Here is a 23,744-nt window from a genome sequence, read left to right as displayed (position 1 = left end):
TAACAAGTAGTGGGACAAGAGGAAATGGCCTCAAGCTGCTCCAGGGGAGGTTTAGTCTGAATATTACAAAAAATCTCTTCCCCAAAGGGTGCTCAGGCACTGGAACAGGCTGCCTAGGGCAGTGCTGGAGCCATTGTCCCTGGAAGTGGTCACAAACCTTCTAGATGAGGCCCTCGGTGACATGGTTCAGTGATGGACTTGGCAACCTGGGGTAATGGTTGGAGTTGATGATCTTAAAGGTCTTTTCCAACCTGGCAGATTCTGTGATTTTATTAAATTGGCCAGAGCTGTGAAAAACTGTAAGAAATGGTTCTTCAGGTACATAAACAACAGTCAGAAATAGAAGGGAAACACTAGACCCCTGTTAAACAGGAGAAACTGGTGCGTTACGGTCTGGATGAGTGGTCTGTGTGCTGGGTGGGGAACAGGCTGACCAGCCTCACCCAGAAAGTGGTGGTGAACAGCTCCCATTCTGGCTGGTGACCTGGCACTAGTGGGGTCCCCCGGGATCAATATTGGGCCCAACACTGTTCAACATCTTCACAAGTGTTATGGAAGGTGGGATCGAGTGTGCCCTGGCCACATTTGCCAGTGATATCAAACTAAGGGGGGAAGCAGACGCTATGGAAGGGAGAACCACCTTGCAGGAAGACCTGTACAGGCTGGAAAAGTGAGCTAACAAGAACTTTGTGAAGCTCAACAAGGACAAGTGTAAGGTTCCGGATAACACGATGCAAGAGTGCAGCAGAGCCTGGGGTCTGCCCAGCTGGGGAGCAGCTCTGTAGAAAGGGACCTGGAGGTCCTCATTGACAACAAGCTCAATATGAGTGAAGAGTGTGCAGCTGCAGCAAAGTAAGACAAGAGGATGCTGGATTACATCAACAAAGACATCATCAGCGGAGACAAAGAAGTCATTATCCCACTCTACTCAGTGCTTGTGAGGCCACACCTGGATTACTGTGTTCAGTTTCGGTCCCTGCTAGCAACACAGGCTGGAGAGGATCCACAGAAGGGCCACAAAGGTGAACAAAGGACTGTGCAGTTTGAGAGGAAAGGCTGAGAGAGCTGGTCTTGTTCAGCCTTGAGAAAAGAAAGCTTAGGGCAGACCTTACTGCCATGGTCCAGTATATAGAGGGTGGCTACAGAGGAGATGAAAACTCCCTCTTTACAAGGAGTCACATGGAAAGGATGAGGGGTGACGGGCACGAGTTACTCCTGGGGAGATTCCAGTTGGACAAAAGAGGAAAATTCTTCACTATGAGAACAATCAGCCATTGGAATAACCTCCCCAGGGAAGTGGTGGATTCCCCAAAGTTGAACGCTTTAAAATTCAGATGGATAGGGTGCTGGGACATCTTGATTAGACTATCCTTTCACCAAGAAAAGGTGGACCAGATGGTCTGTAAGATCCCTTCTAGCCTGGAATTTTATGATTCTATGATACATGTCAACATTTTGTCTGGACAGGGCTCCACGGAGGCTGTGCAGCAGTACTCAGGTGTTCCAGCAAGGTGGCATTGCTGAGCGGGCCCTTCTTGTGTTGGGGCCCCGAGAGCTGAATGCAGTACTGCAGGTAGGATCTCCAGCACTGAGGAGTAGAGGAGAATCATCTCCCTTGACCTGCTGGCCATGCTTCTTTTGGTGAAGTCCAGCAGAGAGTTCCAGTTTCTGCCCAGCCTGTATTTGTGCTTGAGATTCACCCAGCCCAGGGGCAGGACCTTGCACTTGGTCTTGGTCAACTTTGTGAAGGTGGCATTGACCCACCTCTCTAGCAAGTCAAGGTCCTTCTGTATGGCATCTCTTCCTTCCAGTGTGTCAACTCTGCAACACACCTTGGTGTCATCAGCAAATCAGCAAATTACTGAGGTTGTACTCAATCCCACTGTCCACATCTCCCACAAAGATATTAAACAGCGCTGGTCCCAAAAGCAGACTATAAAATAGTCGTCACTGGTCTCCACTTGGATATTGAGCTGCTGGCCACAGCTATTTGTGTGCAATCATCCAGCCAATTACTTATCCACCAAATAGCCCATTCCTCAAACCAATGACTCTCCAGTTTAGAGACAAGGATCTTGCGTGGAACCTCATCAAATGCCTTGCACAAGTCCAGGTAGATGACATCAACTGCTCTTCCCTTATCCGCTGATGCTGTAACCCTGATGTAGAGGAACCCACACTTGTCAGGCACGATTTGCCCTTAGTGAAGCTATGTTGGCTGTCACCAACCACTTCCTCCTTTTCCATGTGCGTTTGCACAGATTCCAGGAGGAATTGCTCCCTGACATCACTGGGCTCTCAGGAGACCGACTGACCTGTAGTTCCACAGGTCTTCCTTGTGTCTCTTCTTACAAATGGATGTTAGGTTTCCCCCTTTGCAGTCAGTGAAACCACACTGGGCTGCCACACTTCTCAGACACGATGGAGAGCAGCCTGGCCACTTCACCCACCAGTTCCTTCAGGCCCATGGATGCACCTCATCAAGTGCCATGGACTTGTGGACCTTCAGCTCCTTTAGATGGTCTCAGACTTGATCTTCTCCTACAGCAGGGGGTTCTTCATTCTCCTTCATTCTCCCTGTCCCTGCCTTTGCCTTCTGTGACTGGGGCAGTCTGGCTGCAGCTCATGCCAGTGAAGGCTGAGGCAAACACGTCACTGAGTACCTCGGCCTCCTCCATGTCCTGGGTAGCCAGGTCTCCCCTTGCCATTCGGAGAGGGCCCACGTTTTCCCCAGTCTTCCTTTTATCGCAGACATACCCGAAGAAGCTTTTCTTGCTGTCCTTGATCTCCACGGCCAGATTTAACCCTGTCGGGGCTTCAGCCTTCCTAACCTCATCCTTGGCAGCTCCAACAATTTCTCTGTGCTCCTGCCAGGATACCTGTCCTTGCTTCCACCCTCTGTAGGCTTCCTTTTGGTGCTGGAGTTTGTCCAAGAGCCCCTTGTTAACCCACACAGGCCTCCGGGAGTTTTTGCCTGACTCCCTTTTGCTGGGACAATCACTCCTGAGCTTGGAGGAGGCGATCCTTTAACATTAACCGGCTTCCTCAGGCTCCTCTTCCCTGCAGGGCTTTGTCCTGAGGAGCCCTCTCCTGCTGCCCTGCCTGCACCCTGGCTGCACTGCAGCACCGCTGATGGGTCCCTTCCACCCCAGTGCACGTTGACCGGGCGCTGGATCAATGACCTGGGCTCCAACATGACCATCATGGCCGTGAATGAGAAAGGTGAATTCCTCGGCTCCTACCACACGGCTGTGACAGCCAGTGGCAACGAGATCAAAGTGTCACCGCTGCAGGGGTCCCAGCACCGCACAGACAAGAACAGCCAGGCCACCTTTGGCTTCACCGTCAACTGGAGCTTTTCAGGTGCTTCTCCTTCCCCACCTCCCCTGCTGTGTCCTCAGAGCTCCACCGCGCTGTCCCCAGAGCTCCCTGCCCTTCCTGTGGTGGCCCTTGAGCTCCCCAGCCCTTCCCGTGGTGACCTCAGGCATCCGTAGTCCTCCTCGTGGTGCCCCTGAAGGACCACCGACTTCCTTTGGGGTCCCCCGTGCTCCCCTATACCCAACAGGCACCTCCCAGTCCTCACTTCTCACTCTTGTCCAGGCAGGTCCTGCCCAGGATGAGATGGGGCAGAGCTGGATGCAGCCACTCCGATTTTTTAAGTAAAAATAAGGTGGAATGTGTACATGAGCAATGCAGATCCTGCTCCCCGGGAGGGAGGAGAGTGGTTCCTTGGGCATATTCAAGCCCAGGTCAGACGTGCCTATGGAAACTTCTCAAAGCAGACACTTATCCCTGTGCTGGACAGGGACCAGAGAGTCCCCCTGTGCCCTGGGCACATCCAGGTTCCAGCTCTGTCTTCCCCTGCAGCAACATGTGTGCAGGTTGGAGAGACATCTTGGAGGAGGTGGCTGTGCCGTGTGCCCATGCAAAAGCCGCACAGCCTGTGGACGCCTGGCCGCCTGCACATCCTCAGTGCAGCGCTGCGCCTTTAGGGGTGCCTTGGGAGGGCTCAGCAGGGCTTTGCCATGGAGCTGTACCCTGCCCAGCTTCCAAGCACTGTGCCTGTGCCTCCCCGTGAGGTCTGCGCACGGGGACACCGTGTACAGGGCATCCTCTCCCGCGGGAATAAGCAAATTTACCTGTCTACGTATCTTCCAGAGAAGCCTTTCTGTGTTTACAAGAGGGATTAATTCAGGTGGCACAAGGGACATCAGGGAGGTGTTCCCTGGCTGATCCCTGAGCTGCAGGAGGTAAGGCCTCCCCTTGAGGTACCAGGGAGGTGTGAGCAAGGAGGCACTGTTTCCGCTGGGAATATCTGCCTGCCATCTCCTGTGGCCAGGAACTACAAGTTTGGGAACACCCAGATTGCACAACGCCGCCGCTGATACTGCCACCGCAGCCCCGGCAGCGATAAATAGGTGAGAAGCAGGCACTTGAGCAGAGCTCTGCGAGGAGGACACCCCCAGGTACACCCGCTGCCCGCTGCTGCAGAGATGGTGCACGCAACCGCCTTCCTCCTCGTGCTCAGCCTGGCCATGGTGGCCCCGGTCCTCTCCACAGGAAAGGTAATGGCAGGGCTGGGATGCAGGGGCAGGGTGGGCAGGGGCTCTGCTGCAGCACCGCTGATGGGTCCCTGTTGCTGCCCAGAAGGAGTCATTTAGGATGGCCTCCTTCCCCTTGGGACCAGCGAGCAAGTTCGTGGTAGCCGGGCACTGAATTAAGGTGAATCGACACCAACTAATCATTTTTATGATCTATTAATGCAAAATACGAGGCATGTGGTTAGATACGGCAGCTCGGTTGTGATTACTTTAACGGGATAAACGAGTTCTGTGCCAGGAGTTTTCACTTAGATCTTGCCACTGGTCAATTGAAAGAAAGAGAGGAAGAGAGGAGAAGGGGATAAAACAGAAGAGATTATCACCACCATGGGTCCAGCGGTGTCCCCTTGGTCCTCTTCACCCTGGGTGTCTTGGTGGAGAGGGCCCCACGTGAGCGTTCATTGATTTGGGTTTTACGCTCCCGAGAGGATGCCTCTTCATTTCTGCACGATGCGATGGTGGCTGTGCTCTGTGTCTGTGCAAGCTGAACGTGAGCGGTGGTTGCAGGCAGAGTGTTGCAGGGGTCGCATCCAACGAGACCTCCCCAGGGTTGACGATCTAGCATCCTACACACGTGCAATCAGCTGTTGGAACCGGTGTTGTGCTCTTGCTTGTCGTTATAACACCTACTGTTATAGGCGTTATAACACCTGGAAGAGACAAGGGAGTCTCTTGCAAAGTTTGCAACATGCGCAATGAAGCTGGCGTCTTATGCACCAAGAAATGGTTAAGGCAAATGTCCACTCATCTGTCTGCCACAGTCCACTCCAGACACGTGTGTGCTGGCCGGGAACTGGACCAATGACCTGGGTTCCAACATGACCATCAACCCCCTGAGCAAAGAATGTAACTTCAACGGCTACTATAACACATCTGTGTCAAACACCGACAACAAAATTGAGAAATCACCGCTGCGGGGGTCCCAGAACTGCAGAGACCTGACCCAGCCCGTATTCGGCTTCACTGTCAACTGGAACTTTACAGGTACTTCTCCTTCCCAACTTCCCCGTTGTGTCCCCACATCTCACCTACCCTCCACTGTGATGTCCCCACATCCTGCTGCTCGTCTTGTGATACCCCAGATGTCTCCTGTCCTCATTTCTGATGTCCATGAAGCTCTTCTGCCCTCACAGCAGTGTCCCTGATGATGCCCTGCCTTCCCCTGTGGTGTCCCCTGTGCTCTCACATCCCCTGTGCTGTCCCTGATGCTCCCCAATACTGATGCAGCCAGAGATCAGGCTGCAGAGCGCTTGTCCTCTTCTCATCCTTGACTCTGGAGCTCTTTGGCTGGTGTCACCTCCCAGTCCCAGGGCGCAGAGGATGCTCCGGGGGGTTGCTGTGTGCCCATCTCTACTCGAGACCTCTCCTGCCTGCTCTCCCTGTTACCTCTGTCTGAAGAGGGCAGACACAGCCCGGATCTCCTGCCCGCTGTGCTGGGACAGGGTGCGGGGCACTGACCTGCCACCTTGTCCATGCTCCCTTCACCTCCTGCCCCATCCCTGCAGATTCCATCACTGTGTTCACGGGCCAGTGCTTCGTGGATGAGGAGGGAAAGGAGGTCTTGAAGACGATGTGGCTCCTGCGGTCGCATGTGCACAACATCACGGACGACTGGAAAGCCACCATGTGAGACCATGCCCTGCACAGGTCCCCTGCACAACCCCAGCAGCGGTGCACCTCATGGTGCTCAGTGCCCTCAGAGCTGCTGGTGGTGACCGAGGATGGTGCTCTTGGGCCCCACCACACTGCAGCCACTGCTGGGGGAGATGGGGCTGGGTGGGCATCGGCCCTGGAGGGTGCGTTTGACCTGTGCAAGGCTGCAATTCCTGCCCTTACATCTCCTTCTTCTGTGTCCTACAGGGTCGGCACCAACACCTTCACCCGCCAGAGTGTGCAGAAAGAGTGAGGGAGGCAGCACGGGGGTTCCTGAGCTGGCTTCGGTCCTGGGGTGCCTGCGTCCCTGCTCCCCCATTTGCATCTCCCAATAAAGTTTTGCTGCAAGCACCCACTGTCTCTTGTCCATGTCACTGACTAAGATGTTAAACAGCACTGGTCCCAGCGCTGACTCCTGAGGAAAGCCACTCATCACTGGTCTCCACTTGGACATCAAGCTATTGACCACAACACTTTGAGTGTAATCATCAGCCAATTCCTTGCCCAAATGGCCCATTCCTCAAACCAATGACTCTCCAGTTTAGAGACAAGGATCTTGCGTGGAACCTCATCAAATGCCTTGCACAAGTCCAGGTAGATGACATCAACTGCTCTTTGTGGAGGATTGGCTTGTCGAAAAAGGTCAAAAGGTCATGCTCCCATCAACGAGCTGAAACAAGACATCTGTGTAGAAGATGGTGCAAACCTCTCACGCCAGATAATGAGGAAATGAAGGACACCGGCAAACAGCAACATACTATGACCAATCACAGCCAAGGCCACTAAGTGCATGAGAAGGAGGATGGTGGGGGGGTGCACGGTGTAGCTGCAAAAATGTAGAAGCTACAAACCAATGATCTTGTAACATGTAAAAGCTGTAAGCCAATGATCTCTCTGTAACCAAACTATAAACATGCAAGCAAGGTATATAAGTATCGATCTGCTTAGCAATAAACGAGACTTGTTGGTCATCATCGGATGAGCTCGTCTCCCGGCGATTCCCACAGCTCTTCCCTTATCCGCTGATGCTGTAACCCTGATGTAGGGGAACCCACGCTTGCCAGGCACGATTTGCCCTTAGTGAAGCTATGTTGGCTGTCACCAACCACTTCCTCCTTTTCCATGTGCGTTTGCACAGATTCCAGGAGGAATTGCTCCCTGACATCACTGGGCTCTCAGGAGACCGACTGACCTGTAGTTCCACAGGTCTTCCTTGTGTCTCTTCTTACAAATGGATGTTAGGTTTCCCCGTTTCCAGTCAGTGAAACCACACTGGGCTGCCACACTTCTCAGACACGATGGAGAGCAGCCTGGCCACTTCACACACCAGTTCCCTCAGGCTTCCTTTTGGTGCTGGAGTTTGTCCAGGAGCAACTTGTTCTTCCACACAGGCCTCTTGGTGCTCTTGTCTGACTGCCCTCTTTTGGGACAATCGCTCCTGAGCTTGGAGGAGGTGATCCTTGAATGCTAACCATCTTTCTTGGCGTCCTCTTCCCTGCTCTATCCCATGGTACCCTAACAGGCTGATCCCTGAAAAGGCCAAAGTCTCCCCTCCTGAACTCCAGGATGGTGAGCTTGCTTTCCCACAGTTCCTGCCCCCTCTGCTGTGCCTGCACGGTCATCATTACTGCCAGCTCCCTGCTCAGGATGCACTCCCTGCTCTGCTCCTCCGCCTCTCCCCTTGCCTAGCACAGACCATCCTCCTGGGAGTATGGAGCGGCTCCTCGGGCAGGTCCCAGCTTCCCTTCCATGGCTCCCAGGGAGCCCTCTCCTGCTGCCCTGCCTGCACCCTGGCTGTGCTGTAGCTTAGAAACAGCAGCAGAAGCAAACAGCTTAGAGAGAGCAGCAGAAACTTGCCGCACAGGGGAGGATTGCGAGGGGATGAGCTCTGCAGGCGCACACACACCACCCTTCAGTGCAGCAGGGTAAACCTGGCCAGGCTGTGATTGCTACATCGCTGTGTTTGAATGGCAGCACCGGGATGGTGGCAGCAGGAGACTGCCAGGCTGTGCCCACCCCGAGGGCTCCGTCACAGAGCAAGGAATGGGCTGGCAAAGCCTCTTGGACAGTGGATGTGCAAAACATGCCTGTGCCCTCGCCTCTGCACAAACCCATGCTCAGATTTGTGTTTTCCAGCACTGCCTGGGTCACGCAGACCTCCTGGCCTCACCTGTCCTGGGCACCCTGACACCAGGCCACCGTCCCATGGCTGCTGGTCCGGTGCCCGTGGGTCTCTGGTTACAGCCCTATAAAGGGATCAGGGTGCAGTGCTTGGTTGGGGCAGCCGTGCTGCACATTTCCCAGCCCTGCACCCATGAAGAGCAGCGCTTTCATCCTGGTCCTCGCAGTGGCCCTGGTGCCGTTCGTCATTCCTGCGGAGAGGAAGGTATGGGGATGGGGGATGGTGGGGATGTGGCAGTGGGATGCAGTGTGGGCAGCTAGGGATTCTCTCTTCAATGCCGTTTTAGGCTGGGACAAGCAGGAGAACTTTGCAAGTGCCCAGTCCAGACAAAGGGCAGGGTGTCTCTAGGTCACCCACTCCCACTTGGTACCACCTTCACTAAGCTTCGCTTTCACAAGGGCATCTTGCACAGAGCATTCCCTCCCATGGGGTCTGTGCTCAGAAGCATCATGCATGGAGCATGCATGGAATATGTGTCCAGGGCACCATGCACAGGGCATCCCTTCCTACATGGTCTGTGCCCAGGGGTGCAGTGCACAGAGCATCCTTTCCTATAGAGCCCGTATCTGGTCGTGCCATGCATGCTAATGGACTGAGACATGCTGACCTTGCTGCACCATCCACTTAGCAGTCAGCTAAGGGAGCATATCCCCAAAATGGGGACAGGTAGAGCCATGTCCCACAGTCACACTTGCAGCAGGTCTTGCAGCTCCATCCATGGGGCAATGGAAGGGATGGGGACCCCTTTGCACCACGCAGAGAGGGCTTGTGGCTGTGTCCCCTTAGTGCCAGCTCAGCGGGCTGTGGAGGAACGAGCAGGACTCACTGATGGAGATTTCAGCACTGAGGGACAACGGTGACTTCCAGGGCAAATACCTCACACGGGTCACACTCACTGGTGGCTGTGCCCGCACCTCCCCATTGAAGGGTGCCCAGCAGCAGCCTGGTGAGGGAGGATGGCCCACCTTCGCCTTCACTGTGCGCTGGGACAAGTTCTCCAGTAAGTGCTGGGATACCTGGGGATGGCACCACGGGGGTACCGGGAGCCCGGCAGCTCTCTGCTGGGTGATGTTTTGGTGCAGCTAAACGGAGGGAGGCAGCTGCAGCCCTTTCTCACACAGCATCCCAGACCCCATTAGGACACAGAGGATGCGGTACTGCAGAGCCTGCCTTATCCAAGGGAGCTGCTAGGGAAGGGCAGGTCCCCCGGTATGGTTTGGGGGGTGCAAGGCCATCAGAACACAGGGAGGGGGATGCACACAGCAGGCATGGGTGCCATCCCCACTGACCACACCAAGCCTCCCCCAGATGCCACCACCACCTTTGCGGGGCAGTGCTTTGTGGACTCGGGTGGAAAGGAGACACTGAGCACCATGTGGCTGCTGCGTGAAGCTGTTGGGTCCCTTGAGGAGGACTGGAAAGCCACCAGGTAATGGGGGGAAGTGGGGGGCACAGGAGCCCTCCCCAGTAGCCCTGAGGAGGAGCATCCCTGTGGAAGGAAGACCCTTGTGAGCTCCTCAGTGTGGGTTTGCAGTGGGGATGTCGATACCTCCTGGCAAGGGGTTTGCCCAGGCCAGGAGCATCCCTACAGGGACACCCCTGTCTCCTACTGGCACTGGCAGCTCTGAGGGGGATTGTCCATGGTCCCACAGGGTGGGCAGAAACGTCTTCACACGCAAACGCACCCCAAGAGGAAAGAACCTGCTGAGCTCATTCCCATCCTGTGAGGACACATCTTCACCCGCACCATGACCGTGCTCCGGCTGCAGCCCCCCAAAGGCAAGCAAAACCAGCTTCTTGCATCAAAATAAACCTTAAAGTCACATCAGCTGCGGTTGTCTGTTTCTAAAGACTGCCCTCGCTCCCCCTCTGGGGCAGCTTCTGTCTCCATAGCACCACTGCCTTTCCCCAGGGACATCTGCATCCCTCCCTCATCCCTCCATCCAGCCCTCTGGGATCATTTCCTACCTCACCCCAACCCAAACTTCCACCTTGCACCATTACTCCCCTCCTGCCTGCTGATGGCAGAGGGGGCATCATCATCCTGAATCCAGACAGCTCCTTGCAGTGCCTTCATATCCACCCCTACTAGACACTTTCCCAGTGCCAGAACCCTACACTGTATTGGTTGGGTGGTTGAGGTAATTGTATAGGAAAATGTGAGATGTCAATGAAGTGTTACCTTCATGCTGCACAGCACCTCAAGTAAAATGTGCACAGTTAAAGCAGCCATCCCATCATTCCATCATATCCCATTGCATTTCATTGTATTGCATCCATCGCATCCTATTGCATTGCATCACATTGCATCCCATCCCATCGCATTGCATAGCATCTCATCCCATTGCACTGCACCCTATCCCATCCTGTCACACTGCATCACATCCCATTGCATTGCATTGCATCACGTTTCATCGCATCCCATCCCATTGCAGTGCATCGCATCGCATCATATCCCACATATCTCATCATTCCCCTGGGTTACAACCACAGATTTTACCTTTCTCTGCCACTGCATTTCATCACTGCCACTCTATCTGCCTCTGTGGATGGCTGCCAACCTTAGTCAGCTCTTTTCATCCAGTGTTTTTGGCAGGTCCATGGGTGAAGATGAAGCCTCCTACAGAAGCGTTACAAATATAACCCAGCCCCAGCAATGCCAGCGCACTATCTGCACAGCCCATTGAGCCTGGCCTAGCCCCAGCATGCTGCTGTGACGTGGGGTGGTGGCTGCCACCTCCCTGGCACCTCAAGCAGGGCAGCTTGTCCCTTCCAACCAGTGCAGAAAGGCAGGGTGTCAGGATGAAAGGATGGAGCGTGGCATCCAGGCCAACAGCAACAGATCCCCTGGGGCAGGGAGGATTTCTCAAGCCCCCGTGATAAGCTGTGAGTTTGGGTCTGTAAAAGGAGTGGATGTCCACAGCCCTGCTGCTCTCCAGTGCCCCAAACTCTGCTGTCCTGGGGAACATGTGTTTATGCGGCTGAATCCCACCTTACTTCTCAGTTCCCTGCAGCCCCATGCCTGCTTCAGGCACTGCAGCGAGCAGAGAAGCAGCTCATGAAAGCAGGGTCAGTCCATGCTGTGTTGTGTACTTACAAAGCTCCTAAAAACAGCAGATATAAGGAAGAGGTGCTGGTTTACATGCTGTATGCATTTAGCAAACACGCCTGCTTGGACCCCAGTGTGCCTTTGTGGTTACTCCTTCCTTTAACACTTGTAAAAGCCAAACCAGCTAAATCAACATCTGATACTCAGAAGACGCTGGGGAGATGTTGTGGCTGCTAAAACAGACAGCAGGGTAAGCCTTCCCTCCTGTGCAGCTTGCATGCACTGGGAATGGGTGTTTGACGCTTCTGAGGTGTGTGCCTTTAAAAGAGCCTATTCCTCATCTTCTCGCACAGCCGTGCTCATCCCTGCATTCCTCCAGCACTGCCCAGGTCACACAGACCTCCTCACCTCATCTATCCTGTCCCCGGCATCCTGCCACCGCCAGCCCACTGCTCATGGGCTCTAGTTACAGACCTATAAAGGGCCGGAAGGGAGCTGTGCTTCCCAGCCCTGCAGCCATGGGGAACAGTGCCTTCGCCCTGGTCCTCACCCTGGGCTTGGTGTCCTGCATCACCCCTGCAGAGAGGAAGGTATGGGGATGCGTGGTGATGGGGATGTGGCACTGTTAGACCCCAAAGTGTGCTGCTGGGGCTATGATGCTCAGCAGGGAGCAGGGGATGGGCTGCCCAAGATGATGGGAGCAGCACTGTGGGGCACTGAGGGAAGCTGTGGAGAGGCTTGGGAGGGAGGGACTGCTCCTGCAAGGATGCTCCTTACTGTGGGAATCCATTCAGAGACAGGCAAACAGGAACATATCCTAGAGAAAACCTGTCTTCCCACCAAACATGCTGGGAAAGCAATGCACCCTCTGCTTTACCATGGGGAGGACCTGCTCACCCTTGGGTAGCAGCAGCAAAGAGCCCAGGGCAACGGTTTTGCTGGAGGCAATCACTGCCGTGGGTGAGATGCTCAAGCCGAGGTGGCAATCCCTGTGCCACCAGCTTCACACAGCGTCCATGGAGCATCCCCAGGCAGAACCAGGGTGGTGGGGCAGGAGCGGGCTGCCCCATCCTCCCTGGCTGGCCTTGCAGTGCCTCCTCTCCGGGTCGTGGCGCAGTGATGCTGGCTGCAGGATGGTTGTGTTCACCGTTGGCAAGGACGGCAGCTTCTCTGGTTCCTACCTGCCAGGACCTGCTGCTGGCAACTCCGAAATCCTTTCCTCGCCTCTGAAGGGGTCCCAGCAGGATGTGGGGCTGGTCCTGCAGCCCATCTTCTCCTTCACTGTGCACTGGCAGCATCAAGGTAAGCAGGAGGGGGGCATCACCCTGCAGCGGTGACACATTTGGGGGTGGCTTCATACCTCGCCACCCCAAATCACGCCTTCTTGGACCCTTCCAGACCTGGACACAACCCAGATGAGTGTATTCCTGGGTCAGTGCTATGTGGGCAGCAATGGGGAGGAGACTCTGCATGCCCTATGGCTCCTGCGGGAGGCAGCCGGCAGCCCTGCAGAAGACTGGAAAGCCACACGGTGAGCACTGGTTCCCAAAGCCACCACTGTGCATGCTTTCCTGCACTGGGCTGGAGAAGGGAGAAATCCCATGGGATGAGGCATGGCAGGACTGGGAGGGTGAAATGGGTTTGCCACCAGTGATGAGGGGCTAAGGAGCATCCCCGTGACGTGGCCAGCCCCTGCATCCTAGTGTACCCCATGGTGGGTGACCCCAGTATGGGTTCTGGCCTCAACCAGAAACCCTCAAGCCTCTCTTACCACCGTGCCCAGCAGGCAGAGAGCAGGACACAATGCCAGCACCCACAGCAGCCTCTTCTAAAGGGTGCTGGAGCCCAGGGCATCCCACTCAGCACCCAGCAGGGATCACAGTACCCCCCCCCCTTTGCTTCCCCCTCTGTACCCTCCACCGCAGCATAGGTAACCCTGTTTGGGACAACCACAGTGATTTGGATTTCCTGCAGGATTGGCACCATCATTTTCACTCGAATAAGATAACAGCAAGCAGAGAAGCAGCAGCAAGCAAGCCCAGGAAGCCTTGAACTGCAAGGACACAGCCGTACCCCCAGCCAGGCTCTGCCTCCTCCGTGGTGCTGTATTTCAGCAGCTCTCAGCCCACATATTCCTGCATTCCCAGGCAAATTCAGCCCAGCGTGAAGGCTGGGCAGCAGGTACACAATAAAGGGTTTCTGTGGGGACAAGAGAGCTCGGCTCTGGTTTCTGCCTGTTCTCTAACCCACACGGTTTGCCTTACTTTTGCACCCACGTGAAGCCGCAGCTGCATGCAGCAGTCTCCATGGGGATAAGGGCTACCCTGTGTCCCTTCCCTGGTGCTGCTGTGCCTGCAAGCATGATGCTGTGCTGCGGATGCCTTGTCCCTCGGAATCCCTCCTAACTGCCCCCAGGGGTGCAGGACAAGCTGGGCTGTGGGTAGGCAGCGGGAGCACGATAACCACAGTGGGATGCTATGGGCAGCATATCCCAGGTCTGCAGGGCAGGCTCCAGGCAGAGCGGAGCAGAGGAAGTTCCTCGGGTGCCTGAATGCACGGGGAGGCTGCAAATGTCTTTTGCAGAGCCGGCAGGCTCCTGTTCCCAGTGCAAGCAGATGGGGAGAGATCCAAAAGCCAGCCCCTGGAGAGACCTCAGAGCGAGGCCGTGTCCCTGAGCAACGCACGCAGCGGCTCCATCTCTCTATTTCGAGCTGCTCTTTTAATCGGGCTATCAGTTTTCTGCTAGTTTTTGTTTGCGTTGGTGTCCGGCGATTGGTGGTAATGATTAGAACCGGATGGGTGCTGGGTTTAAGGTTTCCCTTGAAAACGAGGTTATGTTTTGTACTGAAATCTCTGCCTCTCTCTTTCTCTACTCAAGAAACCCTGATTCCTTAAAAAAAAAAACAACACAGGAGGAAAATATGATTCCTTTAAAGCTGCGATCAGGAGATGTTTTGTATCAGCCCTCCTCAGCATCAGGAGGCAAATCTAATGTCGTGCGCTCATGCTTTCAAGCACTACTGAAGCTCAGGGGGTGACCAAGTGTAAAAGAGAGTGTTTCCATTCATCAGCATCCATAGGGAACTTGCCAAGGGCTGAGCAGAGTATTTTTCTTACATTTCTGGTCTGTTGGTGTGCTCCCTCAGTGCTGATGCAGGCACTTTAAAGGAGGTGCGTGGGATACGGGTCAACATTGGGAATAACAGAGGGAACACGGTGGGGGGGGCAAGCAGGGACCATAACACCAGGATAACACCAGACTGTGTGTGTGTGCAAGCAGGATGTGTTCTGACCCCTGCAGCACCAAGGGATAAAGCTGTCGTGGAGGATGTGCAGCGAGGAGGGTGGCAGAAACACCCAGCTCCTCCTGCTCCTCTGCTTGATGGAAACAAGGTGCGAGCCTCCTCTGATGAAGAGCTCATTCTGGGCATTTTTATCATTGCCACCCTTTAACCCAAAGCAAAAGGCCTGGGCTCAGCTTCCTTCCTCTCACTGGCTCAGAGCTGCTTGTTGTGGGACCAGCATGAGAGCACAGGGAGCAATGCAAAATAGCATGGAAGGAGTAACCATCCCCAAAACTCTCATTGCAGTGGCCCCAGTTCTTTGTGGCATGGAAGGGCTGGCACAATTAGTGCCTAGCAGCAGGAGCGTGTGCTGGGCTGTGTTTGATGGGGAGCCTGCTGTGCTTGCCTGGCTCCCTGCCCACTCTCCCAGTGCCCTCTCCCATCCTGATACCTTGTCCAACAAGCGAGATCGCTGCGGAGCACAGTGCTGACCCATCGCCCTGGTTAAACCCGGGCTGCGGCGCCACTCCCTACCCTGCTGGCAGCACCGCTGTGTTTTATTTCAGATGAGTAATATCGCTTAGTGCCGGGTTGAGGACTCCAGGTGACATCAGTGGCATCACACACCCTGGCCTTGAACTGCAAAGTGAAAGTGAGGCCTGACAGCCTCCTGCCATGGTGCAAGGATCCTGGGAAAAGAGGATTCCCTGAGGATGTCACCGGCTGCATGCCCCAGCCATGACCCCAGTACAAGTGCGCTGCTGCCTGTCCTCCTGGGTACAGAGGCACCCCTTGGCTGTCTCTCCTGCACAGGCAGAGACCACGCTTTCAGTGTTAGATCTCATTCACCTGCAGACACACACTTTCTTTATGGGGTGGGTTACAAGCACCACGCTTCCTGCACCCATCACCCAAACCCACCACTAGGCTCCACAGCCTGAGCTCATGGTCCACTCCCACCTCCCATGGACCCACTGATCCCAACCAGCCCCAGTGCCCAGCCCTGATTTATCACCCACACCACATCAGGGCTCTCCCCACAGCCCCCCAGACGAAGGAAAGGGGCTGTTGCACTACCCTGGCTCTGCTCCACTTCCTGCCATTGTGCAGCTCTGTTACAACAGCAGCAGTGGGGCAGACACCGGCTCCTCATGCTTCCGACCAGGGAAGCTGCTTGCTTCCGCAGCACCGGCACAGCTCGCACATGGGTGCTGTGCTGGGTACCCAGCACCAAAATCACCACAGGAGACGTGGTCATGCTTCATTGCTATTTATTTACTTGATACTACTAAGGAAAGAATTAACTGTTATGGAGATCTAGTAGAAGGTGTGCCTGCTTACGGCAGGAGAATTGAACTAAATGATCTTTAAAGGAACCTTACAACCTAAAATATTCCATGTGATTCTATGAAATGTCCTACAGTAGGAAAGGAGAGATGATTAACCATTAAATGATAGTTTAAAAGTATGCAGAAAGTGCCCAGTAGAGCTATTTAAGCAGTAGTAAGTCATTTAAAACAAGCAGCTGTTTTTTTTATCACAACTTATCACTACTAAGCTGCACTTCAAGCAGCACACAGCTCACCATATGAAAAGGGCTTCTGGTTAGCCTTTTGGAGCAACTAGAAACAGCCCACTGCATCCTTGGCCAGCACAGCAAAGCTTGGGCACACAAGGACACAGCTTTGAGAACATCCTGCGGCCATGAAAGCCTTCAGAGGAACAAACAGCTCTGCTGCTCTCTGCTTTATCCCTCCCCGCACGAAGGCTCCGAGATGTGCCTCCCCCTGAGGTCTAGGATAAACAGAGTGGGCTGCGCCAGATGGAAAGGCTCAGCTGCTACAGAAGGCAACAGCACACATGGCCTGGGAAGGGCTCTTCATTACCTTCTCTAGCCAGGCCAGGAGCTGTGCCCGGGGCTCAAAGGTAGCAGGAACAGGCGACAAGCAGAGCCTGTCGCAATGGCAGGATCACTCTTTGTGGGAGCACTGAAGGACAGCTCCCTACCTCACAGCTTGAAATCAGGCAACACTACAGGACTAGGGAAGGGGCGATGGGCAGACTTTTGTGGCCACTGGATGCAGTAATAAATGCAGGACTCTGTTTATTCACCTCTACCTGGGTAAAGAAGCAGCAGGAAAATAGACTCCATCTATCTTGTGCAGATTAACTAACAGCAACCTCAGACCTGACCACCTTCACCCTCCGTGCTGCACCCCATCACTACAAGCCACAGGGATGTGCCCTGAGCTTCAAGCCATGTCAGCAGCTACAGCAAAATTGGCAAGCGTTTCCTATTCTATCTCATACGGAGTTCTGCTACAGAAACACAAAGTGCCAGAACTCTTCCTCCCCAGCAAACCTGAGCTCACAGCAATTAGGGGAGTATTCAGAAGAATGTACTTTGATGCATCATCTAAGGCTTCGGCGGCTCTAATTGCCCCTTTCTGGCAGGATGCCCAGGGTCACCTCAAGAAGCAGGAGGAAGCGGCAGAAGTCACATCTCCATGGTGCTGCTGGATTACCCCTCTGGGGCAGCATGATAGTGTCACATCTGCCACTTCCACTTCCACAACACAACCACTTCTGCCTGTGATGGGCTGCCCTGGGAGTGCTGCTCAGGAGGCTCAGAGAGAACCAGCTCGAAACCAGCTGCTGCCAGAGCATCAGGTATTGAATTTCTGTTGAAAGAAGATTTGTGAGTGAGGTTGGGTGGACCACAGCCCCTCTTCCCATCACCAAATGAGGCTGCCCAGCCCGAGTGGAGGGGTCCTCAGGCGAGGTGCCTCTCATCCCCAGCCTCCCACCATCCTGCCCAGAGCCCACAAGAGAAGAACTAGAGCTGCCTCCTTCCAGGGGAAGCAGGGAGAGGATGCTGTGCTGCTGCCAGGCACAAGCGTCCAAGAGGGATTGAATCCCTCCAGCTTTTGTACCACCTCTTGTACCCCAGGGCAGACCTCTGCAACAAGGCTGAGGAAGAGTGCAGAGCTGAGCCAAACCTAGTGGTCACCCCAGCAAGGGGGTGCTGGGGTGGAGGTGCCCCAGGATTGAGGGTGTCTATGGGGAAAGAGGGCAACACTTCACCTGGAGCCATGTTTCAGCCCCCAGGCACTCACCTTCAAGATCCAGCTTTGCCTTGATGCTTTCAATCACGCACGAGTTGGGCGAGAAGACACTGAAGGACAGAATAGCCTGGAAACAGATGGGCACAGACCTCAGCAAAGGGCACAGACAGGCATCACTTGCCGCAGTAAACACTTCTCTCCCAAGCAGCAGAGACCCCTTCACAGACGCTGGGGCTGAAGCCACTCACCGTCATGTAGGTTTTAGCCGCAGCAGTCCTGTTGGAGGGCTGGCTCACAAAGGCTTGCAACTTCCTGAACTGGCTGAACAGCGAGCTGCAGGACAGGAGGCAACACAGGTTAACACAGCAGATAAACCAAGGGCTGCACGCTCCCACATTGCCCCCTTTGCAGGCCACAATCCCAAAGGAACAGCCCTCCCGATCACATCCACCGGGACCAACAAGAAGTGCTTACCTGTTCCGCTTCTGCAGCGCCCATATGTTCCTCAGCCTCTGGTTTTGAGCCGTGCAGGCTGCCACCCTTCGCAGGCAAGATGAACAGCACGGAGGGAAAACAGGCTTTGCTAGAGTGACACCTCACCCGGCTTTGGGGAGGGGTAAGCCCTGCCCAGAACTGCAGAGGAGCACCACGCCAATCCCTAAGGATGCTCGGTCCTAGCGGCACACCAACCCTGCACATCCGTGATGTCAGGCTAGCACCAGGCTTGTACAGAGCAAGCTCTGTGCCATCTCCAAGGTGAAGAGAGCACGGCAAGCAATGCCCAGAGCCTCTGAGAACCCAGAGGGTCTGCCTCTCTTGGTGTGTAGGGTGGCAAGACCCCAGCAGCCGCACAGGACGGCTGTGTGTGCCTGGTTCCCCTGCTCCCAGTCCCCAGCCATGCACTCAGCACAGCTAAGACTGCTTTGTACTAGTGGGGGAGCAGCTGTTCCCTGTGACCCAGTGGGCTGTGTATTTGTTCCCTTCCCCTTGTTATCGGGCCCTGGAGGTCCTGTGCACCAAGTAGACAAAACCCCCAGATTCCTCATCCCCTTCCCTCCCCACCACAAGGACTCTGAGTGAAACACCACTCATTCCCCTTGCTTGCTGGCCTTGGTGGTCCCTGGCACCTCGCCATCCCCACTGTGTTGATGACCCTGTCACAGGGCAGGGAAGCATAACAGCACAGAAAGTACTGTCCTTCATGTGAAGTACTTACAGATCCTAAGAGGGAACCTGAAGCTGGTGCTGAGCAGTGAGACTGAAGGCACCCTTGGTCAGGAGCGCCTCCACCACCACCATATGTCTCCCCTCACGATGGAGGGAGTGACTCATACTCCTTTATGTAGTTTTTTGTAGATTATTATTGCTATATTGATACAGCAAACTGTGTGTTAAGATCTGACCCGATCTGCAGGGGGTCCATGTGATGAAAAATCCCAAGTCAAGTTGTATTAGTATCTAGGTTATTAGAAATCAGAAGTTGTATTTTAAATTGTTTATTACACTGGTTATAGATTGTACTACACCCTTTGTGCTTGCAGAAATCCCGTGCCACTCTAATAATAACTTCTGTGCTATACTAATAATACATTAAGAGCATAAAGTTTTAACTGAAATTTTATTTAAGCCTGAAGAAGAAAAGCCTCAGGGGAGACATTAAAGCAGCTTCCAGCACTTAAACGAGCCTACAGGAAGTATGGAAAGTTTTTCAAACGTAGGTAGGGGAAGAACAAGGCAGGATGGTGTCAAATTGACAGAGGGGAGACTTAGGACAGATATAAATTCTTCCCTCTGAGGGTGCTGAGGCACTGGTACAGGGTGCTCAGATAAGCTGTGGCTGCGCCATACCTCTCAGTGTTGAAAGCCAGGTTGGATGGGGCTTGGAGCAACCTGGTCCACTGTGAGGTGTCCATGGCAGGGGGTTAGAACTGGATGAGCTTTGCTCTCGCAACACAACCACATGATTCGATGCAACTACAACTGAGTACTGCAAACTACCCGTAAAGGAATCTATCTGTCTCCCCAGTGCTGAGTGACACTACTCTGTGCCCCTACTTGTTTTCTGGGTTATTCACATTTCTCTTCTTTCTGCGATAGGTACTCAGGGTTGACCGCCTGCGCCGGGTCTTGCGACGTGCCTTCTTCGTAAGCTGCTCTGTAACCTGCAAGGGTCATTTCTCCTTAGGAGCAAACATTGGCAGTACAACCCTCATAAACCCTGTATACACCTCAAATCTCAACCCTTGTGGTTTCACCCTCTGTACCCACCCTACGCGCCCCCCACCCCTGGAAAGCACGGGCTGCTGATGTGGACAGCAGCTTCTCCAGCATGGCAAAAGCAAGGCATACCTAAGGGAGCTGAAAAGCACACAGCTCACAAGCAAGTGCGTAAAATAATAGATTGAAGGCACTTGTGGTAGAGCTGCCTCCTGCAAGCAGTCATGAGTGGGGAGACAGACAGCAGACAGGTCTCATTGCTCTTTATATCTACCTGATTAGCAAAGCTGAGGCTGCTGTACACATGAACATCCCCAAGGCCTTGAAGGGTGGAAAAGAACACCAAAGCCTACCCCACGCTGCCTCAACAGAGCACCTGGGCAGCAGTACTCTCATGAAAACACCACCCTGCATTTTCAAACCCTGACTCTGGCTGAAGCATTCGAGTGGTCCAAGTTGTTCGGGAGACTCACCTGGGGCAGTGGCAGAGAAGTGAAATCTTCAGCCATCAGGAGCTGCTTCTGCTCCTCAGTCAGGACCAGCTCTGGTAAGCTTGCCTAGAAAACAGTAAGAATATGCCTGCTGAGAATACAAAGTAAAAGGAGTCTACACTGGGGCAGAGAAGACATGCAGAAAGGATGCAGAACCAGGATCAGCTCCACCAAAGAGGCATCATGCTTTCCTCAGAGTTATCCCTCGCAGAAAGCAAGCCAGGAGAGAAGAGGAGACGTGAGCAGAAGCAAAGGCTGGGGCTCATACGCACGGCAGTCCATACCTGCATAGTGATGGCAGGCTCAACCTGGGGTACGGCATCCACAGGAGCTGGAGCTGGGAAACCAGAGGTTGGTACCAGGGCCATGCTTGTGCCTTCCGCTCTTTGCCAATTGTCTGGGGAAGGAAAGGAGAGTGCAACATTGGCCCTCTGGGAGGCTGCGTCCTACTGGTCAGCTCTAAGTAGCACCAAACTGCAATGTTACGGCAACTGAAAGCTACTGCATGTGGTGCTCTCCATCGCTTCCTGGCGCCCACCCAAAACCCGGTAAAGTGGGGCTGCTTTTGTGCCTGCAGCCAGGACAGAAAGAGCCCGTGCCCATCACTTACCGACATCCATGGGCATATTCTCCTCTCCCATGTCTGCCAGCTCGGATGCTATGGCTTGCAGCAGAGACCAATCCAAGTGGAAGGAATAGTTGTGATCAACCTGCACGACTTCCGAGTCCTGGGCATCGCTGGCATGGTCGGGGGCAGCAACCTCGCTACCAGCCAACTCACTGCTAGCAATCTCACTGCTAGCAATCTCGCTGCTAGCAACCTCACTGCCAGCAACCTCGCTGCCAGCAACCTCGCTGCCAGCAACGTCGCTGCCAGCAACCTCGCTGCCAGCAACGTCGCTGCCAGCAACGTCGCTGAAGGAAAAGTCGCTGCAACCAAATTCATTGACAAAACTCAGGAGCTGAAGTTGATCCTCCGGAATGCCGATGTCCCCATCAGCAGGTACATAATCCTGCTGCATGCTTGCCCCGTTTTGAAAGGGGTTTAGCATGGACGTGATGAAATCATCCATATCCTTGTCCAGAGGCTAAGGAGAAAAAGCTTTTACTCAGCAGGGAGACAAACATCCTTCATCACAACCTAGCAGCAACTCCCCCCAAACAGCTCACCTCAGGATCCGGCAGCCCCCAGTCTTCCATCAGAACATTGTCTCCCACTGAGATATCAGGCACAAAACAACCTTCCTTCAGGAGGAACTCAAACAGGTCATCATCTGCCAGGAGAGCCAGTCCATCTCGGCTTGACATCTGTGCAGAACACCCAAAGTGAGCACCAGCACTGAGGAGACACCAGAACTCCTTCTAGATGTCCCTCAGCCCCTGCAGAGTCTACTGTGCAATGGCAACAGCTGTTGGGGCTCTGCAGCAACAACAAGACCTTGAATACCTCCCCAGCAAAGCCATTATGCAAGCCCTGGTGGTCCCAGAACACCGGTTTCCTTGTCAGGTTATCAGGACCCGGCCACAGCAACAGGTGAAGTATTAAAAGAAGTCAGCATTATAACATATTATATAATATTATATAATATCTAATATAATAGCAAATACCATATACCATAATATAATATAATACAATATAATGTTATATAAGCAGGGGGGTTGGAACCAGCTGATATTAAGGTCCTTTCCAACCCTAACTATTCTATGATTCTATGATATGATATAATTTATATTATATCATATCATATCAATCAGATCAGATCATACTATACCATATTATATATTAATTATATTATATATCAATTATATTTCATATATTATATATCAATTTATATTATGTATTAATTTATATTATGTCTTTATATTAGATATCAATTTATATATATCAATTTACATTATATATCAATTTATATATACCAATTTATATTATATACCAATTTACATTATAATATCATTATGTGATAAACTAAAAAGGTTTTGTTAATGATTAAACAATGATCAAACGATAATCAGTGAGTGGAAATTAAATGATAATAAACGGTGATTCGACGGTCCTAGAATGGTAATTAAACAGTGTTCTGACAGCGATTTAAATGATGGTTTAAACAACAATTTAGACAGTGGTGAAACGTTCTGCTGCTTACTACACTTCAAATAATTAAGCTATAGCTGGATACACATAAATTCTTAGAATCACAGACTGGTTTGGGTTGGCTGGGACCCTTAAAGCTCACCCAGTTCCCACCTCGGTGCCATGGGCAGGGACCCCTTCCACTGGACCAGGCTGCTCAAAAAAAACACTGTTAAACCTGGTCCACGATGAATTACTTTGATTAGCCGGCTCATAAGAAATTAGGCTGCAATATTCCAGCATTCCTTGGTGAAGAATTACACTGTTACATGGACTTACACAGTTCATTTTAGCACTGGTATTTCTATAGTTTCAGGGCACTGTTTGTTCTTTTTGCTCCTCCTTATACCAGGCACCTCCAGAAAACTGATCAGATTTAGCAAGAAAACTCCTATACTTTTAGGCTGAATGTAAGCAAAACACTACTTACCTTGCCGTAGTATCAAAGTATCAGATGGTGTGTGAAGGGACTCTCAGCCGCAGGTATCAGATGCTGAGTGAAGAGTCTCTCAGTCTCTAGGAGCAACTTTGGCAGACGTGTGCTCCTGGAGAGATCCCTGCCGTGCAGCTCGTTGCTGTACAGGAGACTTCTTCAGTGGGCACAGGGAGGCGAAAGGTATTTATAGGGCAAAGCGATGGACTTGTAGTCAAACCCCACTTGGTGTTTTCGCAGCTGTGTCAGTTTTAGTTTTGTCTAGCCCCAGCTTGCGCTAGTGCTGCTATCTCCAGATAAGATGTGTCCTGGACTCCTTGGTGCCTGAGAAGATGTGGCCTTGCATGGTTCTCATGGTTTGCACAACAGAGCTTCTGTAGGTCAGGCCTGCTTGACCGTGATGCCTGAACCAAAGCCTTGCTCTTTCATCCATGGAGGGGTATCCATTATTCCCCCCCTACCCAGCTTCCATAAGCTTTTTCTCACTGCCAGCAATCACAGTCCAAAAAGTACCGGAACCAACAGCCCCAAAAACAAAAAATCCCACCCAAATAAAAGGAAAGGTGCTGTGCCAGCTGCCTGGGAGCAGAGCAGGCAGATGGTGAGGGGCTGCCGCGGCCGGCCAGCAGAAAACGGAG

The 23,744-nt window shown here is 53.2% G+C and overlaps 4 protein-coding genes across 4 annotated transcripts; 3 read left to right on the top strand and 1 right to left on the bottom strand.

Annotated features, from left to right (window-relative positions):
• The first annotated feature begins 4,411 nt into the window (after positions 1-4,411).
• On the top strand, positions 4,412-6,605 carry LOC136005987 (avidin-like). The gene is made up of 4 exons (XM_065663879.1): positions 4,412-4,595; positions 5,363-5,585; positions 6,107-6,227; positions 6,462-6,605. The coding sequence occupies exons 1-4, from the start codon at positions 4,494-4,496 to the stop codon at positions 6,505-6,507; spliced, it is 492 nt and encodes a 163-aa protein (XP_065519951.1). The 5' UTR covers positions 4,412-4,493; the 3' UTR covers positions 6,508-6,605.
• A 1,963-nt stretch (positions 6,606-8,568) lies between these two features.
• LOC136005986 (avidin-like) lies at positions 8,569-10,188 on the top strand. The gene is made up of 4 exons (XM_065663878.1): positions 8,569-8,640; positions 9,223-9,436; positions 9,745-9,865; positions 10,089-10,188. The coding sequence occupies exons 1-4, from the start codon at positions 8,569-8,571 to the stop codon at positions 10,186-10,188; spliced, it is 507 nt and encodes a 168-aa protein (XP_065519950.1).
• Positions 10,189-12,003: 1,815 nt separating this feature from the next.
• Positions 12,004-13,629, top strand: LOC136005745 (avidin-like). The gene is made up of 4 exons (XM_065663514.1): positions 12,004-12,075; positions 12,577-12,787; positions 12,884-13,016; positions 13,460-13,629. Exons 1-4 carry the CDS (start codon positions 12,004-12,006, stop codon positions 13,491-13,493), a joined length of 450 nt encoding a protein of 149 aa, XP_065519586.1. The 3' UTR covers positions 13,494-13,629.
• Positions 13,630-19,435: 5,806 nt separating this feature from the next.
• On the bottom strand, positions 19,436-23,439 carry LOC136004972 (uncharacterized). Its single transcript, XM_065662006.1, has 6 exons — positions 23,104-23,439; positions 21,713-21,850; positions 21,153-21,630; positions 20,827-20,939; positions 20,525-20,608; positions 19,436-19,996 (listed from the first exon to the last, which is right to left on the bottom strand). The coding sequence occupies exons 2-6, from the start codon at positions 21,848-21,850 to the stop codon at positions 19,886-19,888; spliced, it is 924 nt and encodes a 307-aa protein (XP_065518078.1). The 5' UTR covers positions 23,104-23,439; the 3' UTR covers positions 19,436-19,885.
• Between the last annotated feature and the right edge of the window lie 305 nt (positions 23,440-23,744).

The sequence above is a fragment of the Lathamus discolor genome, chromosome Z, assembly GCF_037157495.1.
Source record: "Lathamus discolor isolate bLatDis1 chromosome Z, bLatDis1.hap1, whole genome shotgun sequence".
Taxonomy (NCBI): domain Eukaryota; kingdom Metazoa; phylum Chordata; class Aves; order Psittaciformes; family Psittacidae; genus Lathamus; species Lathamus discolor.
This window is presented reverse-complemented; position numbering and strand designations above follow the sequence as displayed.

Excerpts from the sequence above, each read along its gene's own strand:
- LOC136004972 (XM_065662006.1), bottom strand. The coding sequence starts at position 21,850 with ATGTCAAGCCGAGATGGACTGGCTCTCCTGGCAGATGATGACCTGTTT. Across the intron at positions 20,940-21,152 it reads GAATATGCCCATGGATGTCG|ACAATTGGCAAAGAGCGGAA; the intron begins GTAAGTGATGGG and ends TTCCTTCCCCAG. Across the intron at positions 19,997-20,524 it reads CTTCTCTGCCACTGCCCCAG|GTTACAGAGCAGCTTACGAA; the intron begins GTGAGTCTCCCG and ends TGACCCTTGCAG.
- LOC136005745 (XM_065663514.1), top strand. The coding sequence starts at position 12,004 with ATGGGGAACAGTGCCTTCGCCCTGGTCCTCACCCTGGGCTTGGTGTCC. Across the intron at positions 12,788-12,883 it reads TGTGCACTGGCAGCATCAAG|ACCTGGACACAACCCAGATG; the intron begins GTAAGCAGGAGG and ends GGACCCTTCCAG. Across the intron at positions 13,017-13,459 it reads GAAGACTGGAAAGCCACACG|GATTGGCACCATCATTTTCA; the intron begins GTGAGCACTGGT and ends GATTTCCTGCAG.
- LOC136005986 (XM_065663878.1), top strand. The coding sequence starts at position 8,569 with ATGAAGAGCAGCGCTTTCATCCTGGTCCTCGCAGTGGCCCTGGTGCCG. Across the intron at positions 8,641-9,222 it reads TCATTCCTGCGGAGAGGAAG|TGCCAGCTCAGCGGGCTGTG; the intron begins GTATGGGGATGG and ends GTGTCCCCTTAG. Across the intron at positions 9,437-9,744 it reads GCGCTGGGACAAGTTCTCCA|ATGCCACCACCACCTTTGCG; the intron begins GTAAGTGCTGGG and ends AGCCTCCCCCAG.
- LOC136005987 (XM_065663879.1), top strand. The coding sequence starts at position 4,494 with ATGGTGCACGCAACCGCCTTCCTCCTCGTGCTCAGCCTGGCCATGGTG. Across the intron at positions 4,596-5,362 it reads GGCTGGGATGCAGGGGCAGG|TCCACTCCAGACACGTGTGT; the intron begins GTGGGCAGGGGC and ends TGTCTGCCACAG. Across the intron at positions 6,228-6,461 it reads GACGACTGGAAAGCCACCAT|GGTCGGCACCAACACCTTCA; the intron begins GTGAGACCATGC and ends TGTGTCCTACAG.